Source organism: Onychomys torridus, chromosome 1 (assembly GCF_903995425.1).
Source record: "Onychomys torridus chromosome 1, mOncTor1.1, whole genome shotgun sequence".
Classification (NCBI taxonomy): domain Eukaryota; kingdom Metazoa; phylum Chordata; class Mammalia; order Rodentia; family Cricetidae; genus Onychomys; species Onychomys torridus.
In genome coordinates this window covers 180,114,185-180,134,040 of record NC_050443.1, presented here as the reverse complement: position 1 = coordinate 180,134,040, position 19,856 = coordinate 180,114,185, and the positions used below count along the sequence as shown (strand labels likewise).

General features: G+C 38.2%; 1 protein-coding gene across 2 annotated transcripts in view; it reads left to right on the top strand.

Annotated features, from left to right (window-relative positions):
* Positions 1-19,856, top strand: part of Cacul1 (CDK2 associated cullin domain 1) — an 86,262-nt gene that overhangs the window by 48,393 nt on the left and 18,013 nt on the right. For both annotated transcript variants that reach the window (XM_036174452.1, XM_036174444.1), the window contains exons 4-5: positions 12,305-12,400; positions 14,729-14,831. In XM_036174452.1, coding sequence (XP_036030345.1) covers positions 12,305-12,400; positions 14,729-14,831 — 199 coding nt within the window. The remainder of the gene's footprint in view (positions 1-12,304; positions 12,401-14,728; positions 14,832-19,856) is intronic.

The window sequence follows — 19,856 nt, the reverse complement described above, 5'->3', positions numbered from 1 at the left end:
TTGCTATTTGCTTTTTGCCCAATGGATGGCAGTATAATCCAACTGGTTGCTTACAGTAGTCTTAGCAAAAAAAAAAAAAAAAAAAAAAAAAAAAAAAATTCTTAATTTTTAATTCTGTTGAAGTACATAGTGTGTCTTAAAAACAAAAAAACAAAGAACCTCTTTATACTGTTTTTTTTTCCTTACTAGACTGAAGATTTTAGGTAATAAAGTTATTGGGATGGAGACAAGGTTTGGTGATTAAGAGTACTTGTAGCTCTCATGCAGGACTGGAATATGGTTCTGCCACCTACATTGGGCAGCTCACAACAGCCTGTAACTCCAACTCTAAGAGGTCCTGATGCATTCTTCTAAACTCCATGGGAACCCATGCACATGTGGTCAAAGGCAAACACACACTCCTCTACTTACCTTAAAAGAAAATTGCCTGGTGCCCTTTCTTCCTAGATCTCAAACAAAATAGATATCATTACCAATTATTAAATCATTCACTTGTGAATACTGAAGGCTTTTCTGAGTAAGTTATCTGGAAGTCTTTTTTTTTTTTTTTTAAAGATTTATTTATGTATATGAGTGCTCTGTCTTCCTATACATCTTCATGACAGAAGAGGGCATCACATCCCATTGTAGATGGTTCTGAGCCACCATGTGGTTGCTGGGAATTAAACTTAGGACCTCTGGAAGAGCAACCAGTGCTCTTAGCCACTGAGCCATCGCTCTAGTGCCCCCCTCCCCTGTTTTTAAATCTAAATTTTAAATCTAAACAATCACAAATTGTTTTTATAAGAGAATTTGTCAGTGAGATACTGACTCTCAGCCATATTCACAAGTGCTCATTCAGACAGTAGTTTTAATATTTATCATGAGCTTTTGAGGGTAGACACTTCGCTTTAACCTGTTCTGTCATAGGCCTAGTGTAATCTTTCCCAGGCAGATTCAGAAGTGACTTTCTGTAAGTTGCTATACAGCTGAGATTCTTGAGGCATCTGCTTTTTTCAGTTGAGGCAGATCCTGAACTTGGAACTTAGACAGCAGATACCTCTATTTGCTTATTATCAGAATGTGTAGAGTACATTTATAAATTGAATTTCTTTTACTTAGTTTAAGATGTATTATTTTTTAAGTTATGTGTATATGTTACATGTTTGTGGGAGTATGTGCATATGTGTGCTGGTACCCTCAGATTTCCTGGAGCTGAGTTAGACAGTTGTAAGCCAGACATTATGGGTGCTGGGAACCAAAGTTTGGGTCTTCTGCAAGAAGAATATATGCCCCTTATTTCTGAGCCATCTCTTTGGTTTCCATAGATCACAGATAGTATTTTTTTAATGTTTGTTTTGAGGTAGCTATATACTTGTTTCAAAAGATAAGAAAAATTTTCTTTTATAAAGTAAGCACTTAGGGACTGGAGCCATGCATGGTTCAGCAGTTGAGAATGCTTGCTGTTCTTCCATAGGACCTAGGTTTGAATTGTAACACCCACATGGTGGTCCACAACTTTCTGTAATTACAGTTCTAAGGGATCATGCATAGTATACAGAAATACATGCAGGCAAAACACCCACACACATGAAATAAATAATACTTGTGAGCTGGGTTGTGGTGGTGCAAGCCTTTAATCCCAGCACTCAGGAGGCAGAGGCAGGAGGATCTCTCTGAGTTCAAGGCCAGCCTGGTCTACAGAGTGAGATCCAGGACAGGCACCAAAACTACACAGAGAAACCCTGTCTCAAAAAACCAAAACAAAAAAACTTGGGACTAAAGTAATGTTTGCTAAGCATTAGGAGACAGAGGCTCGCAGGTAACTATCCCACTCTCAGACTCCGGGGGAGAGCAGGTGTGAGTTGCAGGTTGGAAACTATGAGGAATTCTATGCTGTTGGTCACAATGGCCAGTAATGATTAACTAGTACCTTCATTTGTTCTCTAACTTGAATCCATGGCTACCACTATTAAGGAGGAAGAAGTCTGTATGTTCATCGTTTCCTTCGTGGAGTTTGTCAGTCTTCAGAATTTAGTTCATCTAGTGTGCTTGCTTGTTTTCTGTCATCTTGACACAAGCTAGAGTCATGTGAAAATAGGGAACTTTAATTGAGAAGATGCCTCCATAAGATCTGGTTGTAGGACATTTTCTTAATTAGTGATTGGGGGAGGGCCAGGCTTGTTGTGGGTGATGCTGTCCTTGGGTTGGTGTCCTGGGTTCTGTAAGGAAGCAGGCTGAGCAAGCCATAGAGAGCAAGCAAATAAGCAGCACTGATCCATGGTCTCTGCATCATCTGCCTCTAGGTTCCTGCCCTGACTTCCCTCAGTGATGGACTTTTAGCCTAGAAGTTTAAGTGAAATAAAGCCTTTCTTCCCCAAGTTGTTTTTAATCGTGGTGTTTCATCATGGCTATGATAACCTTAACTATGACACCTGGTTAGACATGGCAGGTTTAAGAGGAGGAAATCTTGGATATCTGATACTCAAAAACATGAATATTGGGCTAGAGAGAGAGCTTAGTGGTTAAGAGTGCTCATTGCTCTTTCAGAAGGCCTAGGTTCATGTTCCTGCACCCACATAGCTGCTTACAAACATCTGTAACTCAAATTCTGAGGGGTTCTTTTCTTGCCTCCACTGCTGTCTTCAGATAAAACACTCAAATACGTTAAACAAAAGAAAAATCAAGTCCGGGGTGCTACTGTCTTAGTCACTATTCTATTGTGATGAGACAACCATGACCAAAGCAACTCTTATAAAAGGAAGCATTTGATTGGGAACTTGCTTACAGTTTCAGAGGCTTAGTTCATTATCATCATGGCAGGAAACATGGTTGCAGGCAGATGTGATCTGGAGAAATACCTGAGAGCTACATCATGATTTGCAAGCAGAGAGAAGTGTTGGGATTGGTGTGGGTTTTTTGTAACACTTTCTCCAACAAGACCACACCTCCTAATCATTCTAATCCTTCTCAAATAGTGCTACTCCTTGGTAACTAAGCATTCAAATATATGAGCCTATAGGGACCATTCTTATTTAAACCACATAGCTACTATGAAGATAAAAACATAAAAGAGATGTGGAAAGCAGCATTCTTTGCAGTCTTCTTCTTGAGGACATAAACTTTGTTCATAAACCTGTCTTCCATCTTTTAGACTATAGGTGTGAGTAAGTATGATATTCTGAATAAGTAAATAGATAGTACATTCAGACATTTTATTTACAAGAATAGAAGTTTTTCAATGTACATACCCATTGAGTACTTCTGGGGGCTCTGAAACTTGTTGAAGGGTTCTGCAGAATCAAAGCTGGTTTTCTACTTTGTATTATTTCCTCTTGTAATTTTGTTAACATTTGCAGTGATGATGTAAGCAGTGATGGGTGAAATTGCTAGAGCTTTTTTCACTTGTATGTGTGTGAATTAGAAAACAAAACAACTCATCCAGTCTCACTTAGGAATATCTTACATGGTAGGGTATGATTGACACATGCTGTAATCCTACCACTGGGGAGGCTTAGGAGGAGGACCACTGCATGTTTCAGTCCAGCAAATTTCCAGCCAGCCTGGTCTATGTAACAAGATCCAGTCTTCGAAAAGAGTGTCTTGAGAACTGTAAGAATTACTCATTTTATTGAAGTTTGACTTTGAGGTACTTAAAAAATTCTGTATTCAAAGGTGCATACTTTAAGAACTTCTGTTCTTATAAGAAGTCTGAATGAACTATCTACTGTGGTGGGTATTATGTTCCCTGAAATACTGTGTTCCCTGAAATAAACATATCTGGGGTCAGAGAGCAGACAGCCACTAGAACAAAGCCAAAAATGGTGGCTAGAAAATGGGAAGAGTAAGCCATAACAGAAGTTGGGCGGTGGTGGTACACACCTTTAATCCCAGCACTTGGGAGTCAGAGCCAGGTGGATCTCTGAGTTCAAGGCCACTTTAGAAACAGCTAAGCATGGTAACCCATGCCTTTAATCCCAGAAACCCAACCTTTAATCCCAGGGAGTGGGGGCAGAAAGAGAAAGGTATATAAGGTGTGAGGACCAGGAACTAAGTGAGTAAAAAGCATGTAGTTAGTTAAGCATTTGGTTGGTTAAGCATTCAGGCTTTGGAGCAACACAGTTCAGCTGAGATTCATGTGGATGAGGACTTAGAAGCTTCCAGCCTGAGGAAACAGGATCACCTGAGGAACTAGCAAGGTGAAATAGCTGTGGCTTGTTCTTCTTCTCTGATCTTCCAGCATTCACCCTAATAACTGGCCTCAGGTTTGTTCTTATTAATAAGAACTCTTTAAGATTCATGCTACAATCTACTTATTCAGACCCCATACTAATAGTCTAAAAATTGGAAGTCAGATTTATGAACAATGTTTATGTCCTCAAGAAAGGGACTGCGAAGAATGCTGCTTTCCACATTTCCTTTGTGTTTTTATCTTCATAGTAGCTATGGTGGTTTAAATAAGATGGCTCCTACAGTCTCATATATTTGAATGCTTAGTTATACACTGAAGTATGGTCTGAGTGTTGAGAAAACTACCCTTTCCTATAGAACACCATGTTTACTTGAAGAATGAGTGGATGAAGAACAGACTGATTATTGAGATTTAGGTACTTGAAATGTGTCAGCAGTTAGAAGATCTGTGTAACTGATTGTTTTCCAGTGGCCAATGTGCTGTGGTAACAAATTTGTAAATTGAAGACTTTAAGTAGAAGATAAACCAGAGATCCATGTAATATTTAATGTGCCCATTGGTAGTTTCAGGAGTCTTAATTCACATTGCAACAAATTTTTAAGAAACGATCATTTGTTAAGCTTCTGAGAAAGTATTTGTTGTGTCTTGAAAAGGCTACTGAGGGCAGGTGGTTGTGGCAGCAGCACATGCATTTAATTCCAGCACTTGGGAGGCAGGGGCAGGTGGATTATGAGTTTGAGGCCTGCTTAGTCTACAGAGTAAGTTCCAAGACAAACAGAGCTGCACAGAAACCCTGTCTCAAACTAAACAACAAAAAAAACGAGAGAGAGAGAGAGAGAGAGAGAGAGAGAGAGAGAGAGAGAGAGAAGGGGGGAGGGGAGGGGAGGGGAGGGGAGGGGAGGGGAGGGGAGAGGGGAGGGGAGAAAAAAGGCTATTCAGAGCTTTCTCTCCTCCCTCCCCATTTACAAATTTCTGAAGTTAAATTTTCTTCCTTCAAGAAACATAATAATTGATTATTGAAGCAGATGCAAGAATTAAGTTGTAAGAGATTTGTTAAAATGTCAAAATAATTGCCAAAGTTGCTTAAGTACATTTGGATTTATTTGGAAGATTATTTTTCATAAAAAGTATATTCATATGTAATGACTATGATTGCCACATTAGAATTAATTTGTATTTTTAAATATGTAAATTATTTACTTTTTTAAGAATATAGACATTCATGTACAAAGGAATGAGAATTATATGCCTCAGACCATTAAAAAAAAGTTAGAAAGCATTAAAATGTTCTAGGACTAATCAACTTTTTTATACATTTAATGTTCAGATGTTCATAGTTATATTTCTAAGAAAAATTTTATTAAAAATTATTCAACTTTATCCTCTCCCTGAAAAGCATTGTGTAATATATCCTGTAAACATAATGTAATAGACCGCCATTCAAAGATTTATTTTAACTTTTAAATTTAACTTGTTTTAGCATAGCAATGTATCAACTTCCTAAGATATTGAGTCATATAAAGGGTTATCAGTGGTACACATTGTAACACAGTAGTAGGAATATTTTAAGGTGTGTTACTTTTGTTATGTTGCATTTGTTTAACTCTGTGAAGCTGTGTTACTGTACCTGTCTAAAACACCTGAGGGTCTAATAAAGAACTGGCCAATGGCAAGGCAAGAAGAAAGGCTAGATGGGGCTGGCAGGCAGAGAGTATACATAGGAGGAGAAAACTGGGAGGAGAGATCTAAGATCTAGCAGCCAGAGCAGGAGGATGAGTCCAGGGACCATCCACCCAGTTACACAGCAAGCCACAGAGTAAGATTTACAGAAGTTAGAGAAAAGGAAAAGCCCAGAGATAGAAGGTAGTTGGGATAATTTAAGTTAAGGAAAGCTGGCTAGAAAGTAAACCAAGCTAAGGTCGGGCATTCATAATTAAGAATAAGCCACCATGTGTGATTTATTTGGGAGCTAGGTGGCAGCCCCCCCTCCCCCCCAAAAAAAGAGTAAAAACTTACAACAACATCCTTGGGATGGTGCCAATTGGATAATTTTATCAAAAATGAAAATCTCGGGCTGGAGAGAGAGCTCAGCAGTTAAGAGCACCGACTGCTCTTCTGGAGGTCCTGAGTTCAATTCCCAGCAACCACTTGGTGGCTCACAACCATACGTATGTAATAAGATCTGGTGCCCTCTTCTGGCCTGCAAGGACACATGCAGGCAGAACACTGTATACATAATTGTGGTTGATATATTCTGCACCCCAATAAACTTATCTGGGAGTCAAAAAACAGAACAGGCACTATATTAAACATAGGTTTAGGCAGTGGTAGCACACGCCTTTAATCCTAGCATTCAGGAGCATAGATCCATCTGGATCTCTGTGAGTTCAAAGCCATACTGGAAACAGCCAGGTATGGTGACACACTCCTTTAATTCCAGGAAGTGATGGCAGGAAGCAGAAAGGTATATAAGGCATGAGGACCAGGAACTAGAGCCTTTTAAGCTTTTAGCAGCAGTTCAGCTGAGATCCATTCAGATGAGGACTCAAAGACTTTCAGTTTGAGGAAACAGGATCAGCTGAGGAGTTGACCAAGTGAGGTTAGCTGTGGCTTGTTCTGTTTTTCTGATCTTTCAGCATTCACCCCAATATCTGGCTCCAGGTTTGTTTTTTATTAATAAGACGTTTTAAGATTCTTGCTAAAACATAATAAGTCTTTTATAAAAGTCTCCATCTATGTTGATTTTAAGTATTGCAAAGCATTTTTTTTTTTTTTTTTTTTTTGGTCTGGTGTATGACAGAGTCCATCCTGGAGCAACAGTGCTATCAGCTGTTTATGATATGAAGCAGTTGTGTGGTTTTGGGAACACTGAAGTGACAATTATTTTTGGCTGCAGCCACAGCCAAAGAGACTAGACTCATGGCAGAGTAGCAGCTCGTAGATTCTTGATAGCAGCAAATTTATGTGAGAAATGTGTGCGATGGTGTAGTTTTTTTTTTTTTGTTTGTTTTGTTTTTGTTTTTTTTGGTTTTGAGATCCACCTGGCTCTGCCTCCCAAGTGCTGGGATTAAAGGTGAGCGCCACCACCGCCTGGCGCGATGGTGTACTTTTGAAGACCTTAGTGATGAGAAAACAAAGTGTAGCCGCCTTTATTTTGAATTGAATGGTCTTTCCATGTGATGACCTACGCTCTTGGACTTTTGTGGTACACAAAATGTTCCTCTCATTTGCTGTACAAACATCCTTCTTCATCTGGTTTTCCTCTTGACACACTATAGAATTCACATCCCTTGGCTTTATATGTCCCTTGAAAACTGAGGGGCTTGTTCTCTGGACCCTCATCTGTGAAGCGCCCCACCCCCCACCCCCAGTCTGCAATATCTGAAGCTCATTGTGCCTTGGTCTGTTCCTGTACACCCTCCATGTTTGCACAAATGGATATTTCCTGCTGTGTTTCAAAGTCTCAGTGATTTTCTTTTCCCATTTCAGCAGTACCCAAAGGGTACTAGTAAGTGCTGAACATTTTATTTCTGGGCTTTGCCTTATCATACTTTCTCAATCAGTAAATGGCAAATGTCCATTTGTCCCAGCCTTGAGCTTGGCAGTAGAGTTATGTGTTGGGAACTAGTGTGCCTATCTAAACACCATTGCTGACCAAGTTACTCACCTTAAAATGTCTATAATTTGGTTTTAGGAATTGTATATGCTTTGGCGAATGGTAGTATCATGTTTACTAAATCCACCTTGCTGTCTGGGTTCTTCATGGTTAAGAGTTGGAGTGTTGCTTGAGAGTACCCTGTTGGTAAAGTCCAGTTTTATTTGTTTTTGGACCGTATATTCTTATTGTGTTACCCAGGCTGTTCTCAAACTCTGGGGCTCAAGGGATTCAGCCTCCTTGGGAGTACAGGTGTTCTTCACTATACCCTCTTAATTCCAGATAGAAAAAAAATATTTGATGTAACCCACAAATAAAGGCTTTTTGGGGCCTTTAGGATTAAAGATTTATCATTTATTATTTTCATGTGTACTTATGCACCCACATGAGTTTATGTGTACCATGTGTGCAGGAACCTGTGTGGTTAAGAAGTCAGAATCAGGTCTCTTGTAAAATGCCGTTGTGTACTGGAAACTGAATCTGGGTTCCTTGCAAGAGCAGTAAATGCTCCGAACTGCCAAGCCATGTCTCCAGCTCCATGTTCAGTTATTTTTAATAGTGTAAATGGTTCTAGAGACCAAAATGTTTTAGACTCAATAGAATAAAACCTACTCCAAGATAGTTAGAAAAAGTACACATTGGTATTAGTATAACTTAACATTTGTGTAAAGAGCTATTAGACCCTTATTTCTACAAGCAATATATGTAGAAAGGATAGAAAAGAATTAAGTGGCAGTTGTTTCAGGGAGGAAGAAGTGAAAGTAAAACTCTAAACCCATTTGAACTGGTTGAGGGTGTGGCTGTGGTGGAGCACCTTTTTTCTGGCACTGGGAGAGGCTCTTGGTTCAGCCCAAGCACTTGCACCACTTTCCTTAAAAACTGGAGGAAGTTTATGGCAGCAGTTAATTTTTCCCACAGCTTGCTTTTTCTTGTTTGATGCAAGGGATTTTTTTTCCCAATTAATGTCTAAGCCAGATACTATCTAGATACTACTAGCCAGATACTAAGCCAGATACTATTTTGGAATAGTAAAACTCAAACTAGGCAGCATTTTCCCCAATGGGAACCAGAGTAATACAGAATGTAGATTTTTAAAGAGGAACATTCATTTCTAGGTTCCTGGAAAAGATGGAGTTTATTTTCTCAGACTGTCAAAGTTTATAGTCTTGTCATTTCAAAGGTTTTGAGTAAGTGCTGCATGAAATGTAGAAGTAAAAAGGCTAAGTGTTCTGACATTTGATTCAGCACAAAAAGTACTTTTTAATACTCCTAACCTTTAAGGCTTGGGGACTTTGTAAAGAAATAAGGAGCTCAATTTTATTTATTCTCTCTTCTGTTAAGTGTGCTTTTTGATCAATGTTCATGTTTTTAACTCTTAGACGAAGTGTCCTTTTATGAAAAGGAAAAATATTTTAATGTAACAGCTTTTCAGAGTTTTTTCTTCTATATGTGTAAAATTTACTTCTTTGAATGCTGAATATCATTTCCTGAGTTCTTTGAAGCTGCTTTGAGGAAGATGATGCATGCCAGTCTGTTCATTTCTAGTGGTTAGGTTTGTCTGTAATGTGGAACCATTTCCCCCAAGTTCTCTGGTTGACAAAGATTGCTTTTTAAAATATTATTGGATTTTTCTAAGCATTAGGTACATGGTTGCTGTTTACTTCAACTCATATAGATGTGAGGTCGTTTGTCTGATTCTTGACACATTCTTAGAAATAGTGTAGGGTGGGTATTGCTCCTCAGTATGGAAACTGAAATTCAAAGGGATGAATTAGTTACTCAGTACCATAAAGCCTTATTAGCACTTAAATAGAAATTTAGATTTAAACAGTGCTATATTAGATTCATATATAAATTTTAGATTTCAAAAGACTCTGTCTTTGAATAATATATGTCTCTTTCCCCTGTTTTCCAGGCAATCTGGTCGGATTGGAGAGGATTAGGTAGGGCACAGATCTTGCCTCAGGGGCTTGCAGTTAGTGGAAGAGATGAGTGGGAGCAGTAAGTGAGTTGCCTCACTCACTGAAGGGCCATGGAACTCAGATATTTTGAGAAAGTTACATATCTTCAAGGAATAAAGCAAGTCTGGTGAGGGGTAGGAAAAGAGATGTTTGGGCAGACAAAAGAGCATTGATACTACTTGGTATTGGCTAGTTTGTCCATGTGATGGGCTGGGCAGTATATAAGAGGATGTAGGATGCAGAAGCAGAAAAGTAGACAATGTGTCCTAAATTAAGAAGTCTGAATTTAGAATAAAAAGTGGGGGATTTGAGAGTACTAAGAAGGGAGTTTCAGTACAAAATATCTCAGAGTCACTAGGATCTGATTGAGTCTTAGTGCATGTTAAACTTAACTTGGGATCACAGTCAAATAGTTAAGTATTTCTGAGCTGTTTACCTCCTATGTATGTTGGAGAAAACCTTTATTCCACAGGCAGTTAGGAGGACTAGGAAAAGAAATGGAAAGAGAACAATTGTAAGTACTCTGTAATGAAGATGAAGTAGAAACAGTTCCCCAGATATATTCTAAGCTTCTAGGTAGAAGTGTATGCATTTATGAGGTATTTTATAAATTATAATTTTAAAAAATTAAAAACATTTAAGAGTATTATAACATTGAACATTTCTCAGATAGCTAATACATGGCTTCTATAATTTCACTTTAAAAATATTCTTATTTTTTATGTGTATCTGTTTGTGTGTATGGATGAGTGGCTAGCTGAGAGGCCAGAAGAGGTCTGGGATCCTTGGTGCTGGAATTACCAGTGGTTGTGAGCTGCCTGATACAAGGGTTTGGGGAGTCAAATTTAGGTCCTTTGGGAGAGCAGCAAGCACTCTTAACCATTGAGCCATTTTTCTAGCCCCTAATTTTATGTTGTTGGACTTGTTACTTAGGAGTCTAAGTGTAGCAGAACTTGAAAGCGAGATATTGTCTTTAAGGTCTGGTTGTCAGGTGAAATTTCCAAAGGACAGGCCTTATGTGGGATGAGTTTTGTTTTTGTATTTTATACATTCCCACTTCTCAACACCCTGACCCAGGAATTAATTTTTGGTTGAACATGTGTATCTTATCATTTGCTAATAATTTAATCATAAATTACCCTTTCATTTAGGCTTTAATATTAAAATTAACTTAATAAAATAAAATAGTACATGAATTTTTTTTTTTTTAATAAAACATAACATCTTAACTTATAGCACCACAGCAAAGATAACACAGACTGGGGAACTTATTTCTTTTCTTTTTTTTTTTTTTTTTGGTTTTTCGAGACAGGATTTCTCTGTGTAGTTTTGCACCTTTCCTGGAACTCACTCTGTAGCCCAGACTGGCCTTGAACTCACAGAGATCCTCCTGGCTCTGCCTCCCGAGTGCTAGGATTAAAGGCTTGTGCCACCACCGCCTGGCCTTATTTCTTATAGTAGTTTGGAAGCTGAGAAGTTCAAGGTCAAGTTCTGGTTAGGGGTTCCTGTCAAGGACTCTTGCTGACTTGTAGGCAGAAGCATTTTCACCAAAGCCTTTCTGTGCCACGTTTTGATAGTTAAGGTTTGGGAGTAAGACCTTTGGTATCACTTTAAGGGCACACAGTCTTGTAGGATGAGGGCTGTGCTCTTATGACCTCGTGGAATCTTGTTTCCTTATTTCAGATACAGCTACACTGGGAGACCAGACATGTTCATTCAGCATACAGTAAATTTCTAGAGGTTCCTTAGTTAATTTTGTGACTTAATGTTTTGTAGCAGTGGTGAAGTTAGGTGTGCATTATACTGTACTGCAGTCTAGACCTGCAGGTGTATGTGAGTCATTTGAGTCCTTCCTTCTCATGTTGAGAGATTGTTAGCTAGAGAAACCAAGCTAATATTATAAAAATTATTAGCCACTCCAGTAGTATCTTTTTAAAAAGATTGGTTTATTTTATGTGTGTAAGTGTTTTACTTGATTGTATGTTTGTGTACCTTATGTGTACAGTGTTTGTGGAAGCCAGAGGTACAGATGGTTGTAAGCTGCCATGTGGGTGCTAGGAACCGAACCTGGGTCCTTTTGCAAGAGGCGCAAGCACAAATTAACTGCTGGGCATCTTTTCAGCCCCTCTGGTAGTACCTTGAGCCTGTTCTATGTGCTTGAATTCCCTGCCCCACCCTCTCCCTCCAATTCAGGGCCCAATGTAGTTTGATTCCTATAGGGAACATCTTCCCTAATTCAATGGTGATTTATTAAAATCTTAATAATTTAAAGTTATACAGTTTTTAAAGGTGACTAAACTGACTTGCATCAAAGAAACCTTAACTGACTTTAAAGTACTTTAAAGACATACACACACACACTCTCTCATACTCACTCATTCACACACACTCACACTCTCCACATCACCCTCTTACTGGGAATTTGGATTCTTTCTAAGCTGGTTTGTATTGCAGGAGGTTCAAGAGGGACTTTCACCTGGTTTCTCAGAGTGTTTATGTTGATATTCTTTCTTACAGGCCAGCCCTCCAGACCTCTATATCGAAAGATTTAATATAGCTCTGGGACAGTATATGGGAGCATTGCAGAGCATCGTGCCTCTTTTCATATATATGGTAAGTTAGAGCTCTGTTTACCTTTCCCAAACCATGTGGGGTTAATTGTGTCCTGGTTTTCTTTTACTGTTTCTTTTAATTTCCATTCCTGAGTCAGATTAAAGATGGTTGTGTTTATGAACCTGCAGTTGAGAGTAGGAGGTCTAATCACTACCTTACTCTTTACAGCACATCTAAATGGAATAAGCCTTAGAGTGAAGGTGAGAGAGAGAGAGAGACTGTAGCACAAATCTTAAAAATTCTTATTAATAAAAACAAACCTGGAGCCAGGTATTAGGGTGAACACTGGAAGATCAGAGAAGCAGAACAAGCCACAGCTTCCTCACCTCACCAATTCCTCAGCTGATTATGTTTCCTCAGACTGGATGCCTCTCAGCTGAACTGTGCTTCTAGAAGCCTAAAAGCTTTACCAGGCTCTAGTTTGTCATCCTCACGCCTTATATACCTTTCTGCTTCCTGCCATCACTTCCTGGGATTAAAGGCGTGAGTCACCATGCCTGGCTGTTTTCAGTGTGGCTTTGAACTCACAGAGATCCAGATGGATTTCTGCCTCTGGAATGCTAGGATTAAAGGCGTGTATGCCACCATTTTCCGGCCTCTATCTAGTGGCTGTTTTGTTCTCTGACCCCAGATAAGTTTATTAGGGTGCACAATATTTTGGGGAATATAATACCACCACAAGAGATGAAATTATGCCCAATTTTGAGAATGAAGAAAGGCATTTCTTCCCCTCCTCATAATTTTCTTTTATTAAATTTGTTCTTTCACATTTCATACTATATAAAGTATAGTATATATAGTTTACTTTCTCCTCCAATCCTTTATCTCCTTTTTGTGCTGCCCCCCACAAACCCTTATCCCCACAAGTCCCATTTTCACAGAGAGAAAACCTTTAAATCTTTTCAGGAAGGAGAATATTAGTTGATGCTAGAATGAAACACCTTTGTTCAGCAAAATACCCAAATCAAAAATAGGTGGAGAAGTTTGTAGGAAATTTACAAACAAAGACACAGGTTTGTCTTTGCTAACTAGTTTTCCTAGATTACGTAGGAAAGGGTCAGCAATACTGTTTTCTGAATTGAATTTGGATAGTTCACAGAAAATACATAGCATAAAAAAGGAAAATATATCCAACATCATTGTTAAATACAAGTTAAAATTACTTTTTAAAAAGTTCTTGGAAATACTCATTTATGATGAAGCTGTAGAGAAACAGGCCTGTAATTTAGAGTATAAATGTGATTTGGTAAAATTGCCTTGGAAGACTCAAAATGTTATTTCTAGAATTTCTCAAACTCATGTAGAGCTAGAATACAGGATCAGCTTTGATTGCACACCTATTGGCATGGTTGTAGTTTTTAACTAACCATGTACATCTTGTTTTTATAGTTTTTGTTTTGTTGTTGGTTTTGTTTTTTGAGACAAGGTTTCTCTGTGTAACAGCTCTAGCTATCCCTGGAACTTGCTTTGAAGACCAGGCTGGCCTCCAACTCACTGAGATCAACCTCCCTCTGCCTGGGATTAAAGACCTGCACCACTACTGCCTGACTTTTATAGCCTTTTTTTTCTGAAGGGAAAACACTATTCAGAACCTAGAGAGTGAGTGAGCGGTTTGTTTTCTACTCTTTGGCATTGAGCTAGCATTTAAACATGAACAAATGTAATATTTTTAGATTGTTTGTTCTTTTCCTAGTTAGGCTGATTTTGGTTGAAAGAAAGAGAAAACTTGATTCAAAGTGACTCAGGTAAATAAGGAAGCAGACCTTGAGTCCTTGAGAGTAGGCAGTTCCCAAGGGTGTTGTTCTGTTTTGTCCCTTTCTGTACACCATACAGCTCATCTTATTTTGCATATAAATGAAACAACTTTCCCTTCAAGGACTGCTTGCTCTCAGCCTGATTAGGGTGTCTGCCTCTAAGCAGAGATGTTATCTGGAATTTGGTACACTGACCATTGCTGAAGGGCATGTTTACAGGGACTCTTTCTGGTAGCTTCCACTGCCAGCCCTCAGCCTGGATGCTTAGGAATGCCTTACCTGAATTTCAGCATTGCCTTTTGATGCTTCTAATGAATGCTTAAAGGACATGGCACACAGTGTGGCTCCATATTGTGATTGTGATTGTTTGGATCTTCCAACCTTTCAACCTCTTGCCAAAAAGACAGGTGGCTAGGAATGGCTGGGTTTTAGTGTTTGCTGGGTAATTTTATTTTATTGTTTTTCAAAAATCAATACATTTATACATTATTTCCTAAAACAACACTTAGTTCTCCCACTCATGGAAATGATTACTTTCCCTTGTTGATATATAAAAACTTATTTTTTCTTTCAGAATAAGTTTTACATAGAAACTAAGCTTAACAGAGACTTAAAAGATGATCTTATAAAGCTGTTTACGGAACATGTTGCAGAAAAGCACATTTACAGCCTAATGCGTAAGTAATTTTACTTCTTGTGGGGGTGAAACAGCACTAGCCATGGTCTCCTTTTTCCCTCCTCCCTTTCTTCTCCATCTCAGTGTTATTCTTTCCTTTCATCTGAGAACATTGTCTTCTAACTCCAGTATTGACATCTTTAGAACCAGAGAGCAGGATGTTGTAAAGCCTACTTCAGTCTGTAGGGAGAGAGAGACACCTGGGGATTAAACTGTGGTTTACAGATCATCCACTGTTCTGAGATACTTAGGCAGGTCCTGTATTGGACTGTGTCTTGTGCCTGGTATGATCTGTGTTGCCATTTTTTCACCTAGCAGAAGTATGATTAGCAGGGTCACATATAACTGCAGTATCATTGACTCTCAAAGGAGTGCTGGGTGTCTGAAGGCCAGCACAGGTTCTGTCTGGTTTCTACTATAAGTCTAGTGTGGCTGATATTCACCATGTTAGCAAGCAGCTAGCCTCCTGTGGATTAGCATTTGTAAAATATTACCATGGCTGTATAGATACAGGTGCCAAGCCCAGTCAGTCTTTCCCCATTCCTGGCTCACAATAGGTGGCATTGTTTCCTCTTCATCTAAAGGAGTATCCCTCTTCAAGTGCACTCCAGGTATACCATCACTTGTTACTCAGCACCTTCAAAAAAGCTCTGTTTTGATCAGTATTTAGTAATTGGTACTAATGTAGATTGTAGGTTTTTCCCCCCCATCTTTTAGTTGCTGCCATATAGAAGTTTTACTGAAATTTACAAAGTAATTGTTTTAAGCTTGACCACAAACTCTTTTTGTCACTTTTGATTTTAAATTAAGAGAAAGAATTTATATACTGGACCAGTTTACTTTTGCAAGTCACAGTTTTCACGCAGTGTAGATTTGGTTGACATCATTTTGCTCCCAGAAGATCCAGAAACTTGGACCTATAACATGCATTGTTTTTAAGACAGGACAGATACTTAGAAGAATTTTTATATGTTAACCTACTTGTTTTGGTTTTGAGAGAGGGTCTTGCTTAGCCCATCTTGGCTTAGAACTTTAAGGAATCCTCTTGCCTGAGCCTTCCAACTTCTGGGATTACAGAGGTAATATTACTGCACCAGCTTCTAGCCATTGGTTTTAGCCTTTGGTACTGACATTGTTTTTAACTTTTTAAAGCATAATTTCTTCTTTGTTAAAATTTTATAAAGAAATACTATGTCTGATAGAAGTATGTATTTTTCTTTCTAAATATGTCTTTATACTTGCTAATAATTTGGAAGTTAACTTTATTGGCCATATGGAAAGAATATTGAAGAGAATATTGTACTTAGATTGGATTTAAGTGTTTTCTAGTCTGGGATTTTCATGAAGGATACATCTTTTTTCCAGAAAGTAGAAAAAGCCCTTAAATTTTTGTAAGTTGGATAAAACTAAACACATTAGATATTTAGTGAGCAGTTAGTAGGTATTGTACATATGATGGAAGACACAGAAAGTGGCTGCTGGACACACTGGTTTGTGTCCCAGGACAAGGGAGCTCTATAAACGTTTTTGAACAGGCACACACACGGTTTACATGTAGTAGGACCTGTTCTAGATATTTTACAAGTATTATTTAAATATTTTGACACTATAGGGTAGGTGGTTATTACCATAGAAATTGAGGCAGAGAGATAAAAATGAAGTCAAAACAACAGTGATTTGGAGTTGGTGTTTTGACTCTAGTGGCTGTAATACAAGTATTCTTAGTATCTGATTTTCTAAAAATCTGAATATTAGTTTCCTTCCTTTGGCCTTTAACACACTTGAATGTGCTACTATTCCATTCACTGTGGAAACATAGTGGCTTTAACCAGCAGCATCTTTTAATTTGCTGTGTAATCTGGAAAGGACTTGGTAAGGCATTTTATCTGCCCTGCAACATACTGGCAGATGTAGCCCAACAAGCGCTTTCTATTGTTGGCTAACATGACTGCTAAGTTAGTGTGGTTTTTAATTTCTTAGGTTTTTCTCCAACAGTGAATTTTCCAAGATTCAGAAAACAGAAACTTGGAAACCGTGTCTAAAGTCCTGGGCTCAGAATAAATTTCCTGCATTCTATTGGGTGAGCAGTCACAGAGCCTAAACTTCTGGGGCTGAGGGGGTTGATCATGGACTCCCATCTCTCAGTGGGAATTATTTCAAACGAGTGTGTGAGATTCCATATCTTAAACTAGTAAGGCAAAAGAAAATAAAATCCTGTGTGCTAAAAACAAATTGGTACTTGATGTCTTCATGTTCATGAATTAGTATTTGTGACTAAGAAACAGTAAGTGTTGTTATTGTAGGTGAAGCTAGTTTCCCATCAGCACTGTGTATGATCTTTGCATACATGTGTCCTTAGAAAGTAAAGTGACATGGTTTTGACTGGTAACAAAATTGCTTTCCTCAGAAATTTGTTTTCACTTTGAATTAAACTGAATGTAGAACTAGAAGGATTTACATTAATTAAAGTATTTGCATGGTAATGTACTGAGCAGATGCCACAATAAATATGTAGTAATCAGGTTGGACATTTCCAGAGAAAGTATAATGTATTGACTTTTGCAGTTAAAGGTAGTTTACTTTGCAGATTGTTTCAAATATTTATACTTAAATTTCCTTAGGAGTCTATATTTTATTTTTAGAAACGTGTAGTTTGACACTTTTTAAATTCATATAGTTTTAGTTTTCGTTTTTTAGAACCAATTAATAAAAGAATCCCCTGGACAATGAAGGCAGTAAGATGACTAAATAGGTAAGATTGCTTTCTGCTAAGCCTTACCATCTTAGTCCTTGGATTAGGAGAGTGGAAAGAGAAGTGGTTCTCACAAGTTGTCTTCTGACCTTCTGATGTGCACTGTGGCATTCATGCATGTGTGTGCACTATACAGTATAAATAAATATAACGAAATTTAAAAATCCTGTGCAAGATCTTAGCACCAAGGAACATTTGAAACATCAGAGGAGTTCAGGACCCAGCAAGATACTTAAGAGTTTAATGTCATAACAGGTCTATGCCTAGGCTTAACCCCCCTATGATTGACATACTTCTGTGAGTAAAAGGATTGTTGAAGCACGCTGTTCTTAGATACATGGCTTTCAGAAGAAACCAATTACTAAGAACAACACTTTACTTGCACCAGTCCATGTAAAACAAGTGTGTCTGTGTTTGGTGGATGAAGAGCGATTACAGGGTTCAGAGGAGATACAAGTTTCCCAACCCTATGAAATGCTCATCCAGTGAAAGCAAAGAAAGGTGGCAAAGGCCAGAACTTACTGAGTACAGTAAACACCCCATCCCCTTGCATCCTTAGTAAGTCCCAGTTCTTTAGGGAAAAAAATCTGGAAAATCCTTTAAACTTACTTTGTCTGAAGTGTGTAGATAGAGAAGAGAGGATGTTAGCAAATTATTAAAATACTTTATCAGCTCTTGATAACCCTTTATTGTTTGGAGGTGTTGTTTTGTTTGCTTTATTGAGATGGGTCTCTTGTAGCCCAGGCTGGCTTGAAACTCTTAAAGATGACTTTGAACTTCTGACCCCTTTGCTTTCACCTTCCATGCCTGGTTTATGTTGTGTATATTAAGGCCACTCCACATAGTTAAAAGGGAGGTTTATTTTGTGAGGTAACTTACAAATGAAGAGATAGGTTACAGGGTCTGGGAAAGGTGTAGCACAGTCTAGTGGTGTTCTCTGGAGAACTCTGCTTGGTCTACCTCCAGCATCCAGGGTCCAGGAACCTAGAGAGCTCCCCTATCCGGATCTCGGGTCTTCAGGGATCCTCTCTCGGCTCTGCCTTATGGGCATGACAGTTACCAAAGTATCAAAGGGGGTGGTATTTCCAGGTCAAAGCTGGAAGGGCTACCCACTACATGGGGGTCAAACCCAGAACTTTGTACATGGTAGGCAAACACTAACAAACTGTAGTAATATTTACTCTTGAATATAATTATTTATAGTTAGTTCACCCCAAATTATATTTACACACTTCATGTGCTATCTATGTCTTTTTAAAATTTGCCATTTCTTCATAGCTGTCAGGTTGACATAGAAATTATGGTAGGGACTGTTGGCAGAGGTCAATACTTAGCCACATATTGAGTATGTGGTTAGAGTATGAAAGCCTCAGGAATTGATCAAAAACTAGGAACATAGATAGGTAAAAAAGAGCACTTATATTTGGGGTACATGCTGAGTACCTAAGGCTTTCAGAACACAACATTTAGAACTTCAGTTTTTAAACAGATTTTAAAGTATCGTAAAGTATATTTTTATGACAGTTCACATTTGTCATCCTTAACATTCGTCATTCAAAATCGAAACTCTATGTGGATGAGAAGAAGATGAGAAGGATAAGCAAAGTACCTCTGATCTTTATTAGTAAATTCCATAGTAAGTCACATCCTGTGTCTAAAGTTACCAAATCCTTGAAGTAAGGAAGTATTTCCATTTTCAAAAAGACATGGATAAAGGAACATAGTTAAATACAAACCTGGCTTATATAAAATCCCACCATTTAGTTTTCTCTTTCTTCTTATTCCCCCCTCCCCCTCTTTGTTTTGGATAGTAAATATTTCCATAGTGGGTATTTTTGTTTGTTTTAATCTTTGAGAGACAAATTTAAAATGAACTGTTTCAGTGCAGTAGCACTTGCTCTGCCCATAAACATGAAATTAGTATCTGTTAATGATATAATAGAAGTGTTATTGAAATAATTACTTGTTTTAAAAATAGAGAAAATGTAGATAATATAAAAGAAGCTGATTCTCTGTTCAGAGTCAGAAGTCAAGGTTAGTTTCAAAGTTGCTGAAGTAGAAAAGGTGAGTTGTGATCTTCTCTAGTGTTTTGCATAGGAAGATTTTTTGCAAGAGGATGGAACTATGGCTTTGATACAGTTAATAAAATTACTGTTGGTTGAGTATACCTAATCTGAAAATCCAAAATGCTCTGAAATCTCTAATTTACTTGTGTTTGATGAGGAGAGTGTTTCATTATGTTGTTCTTGGCTGGCCTCTAACTTAGAGAGATCT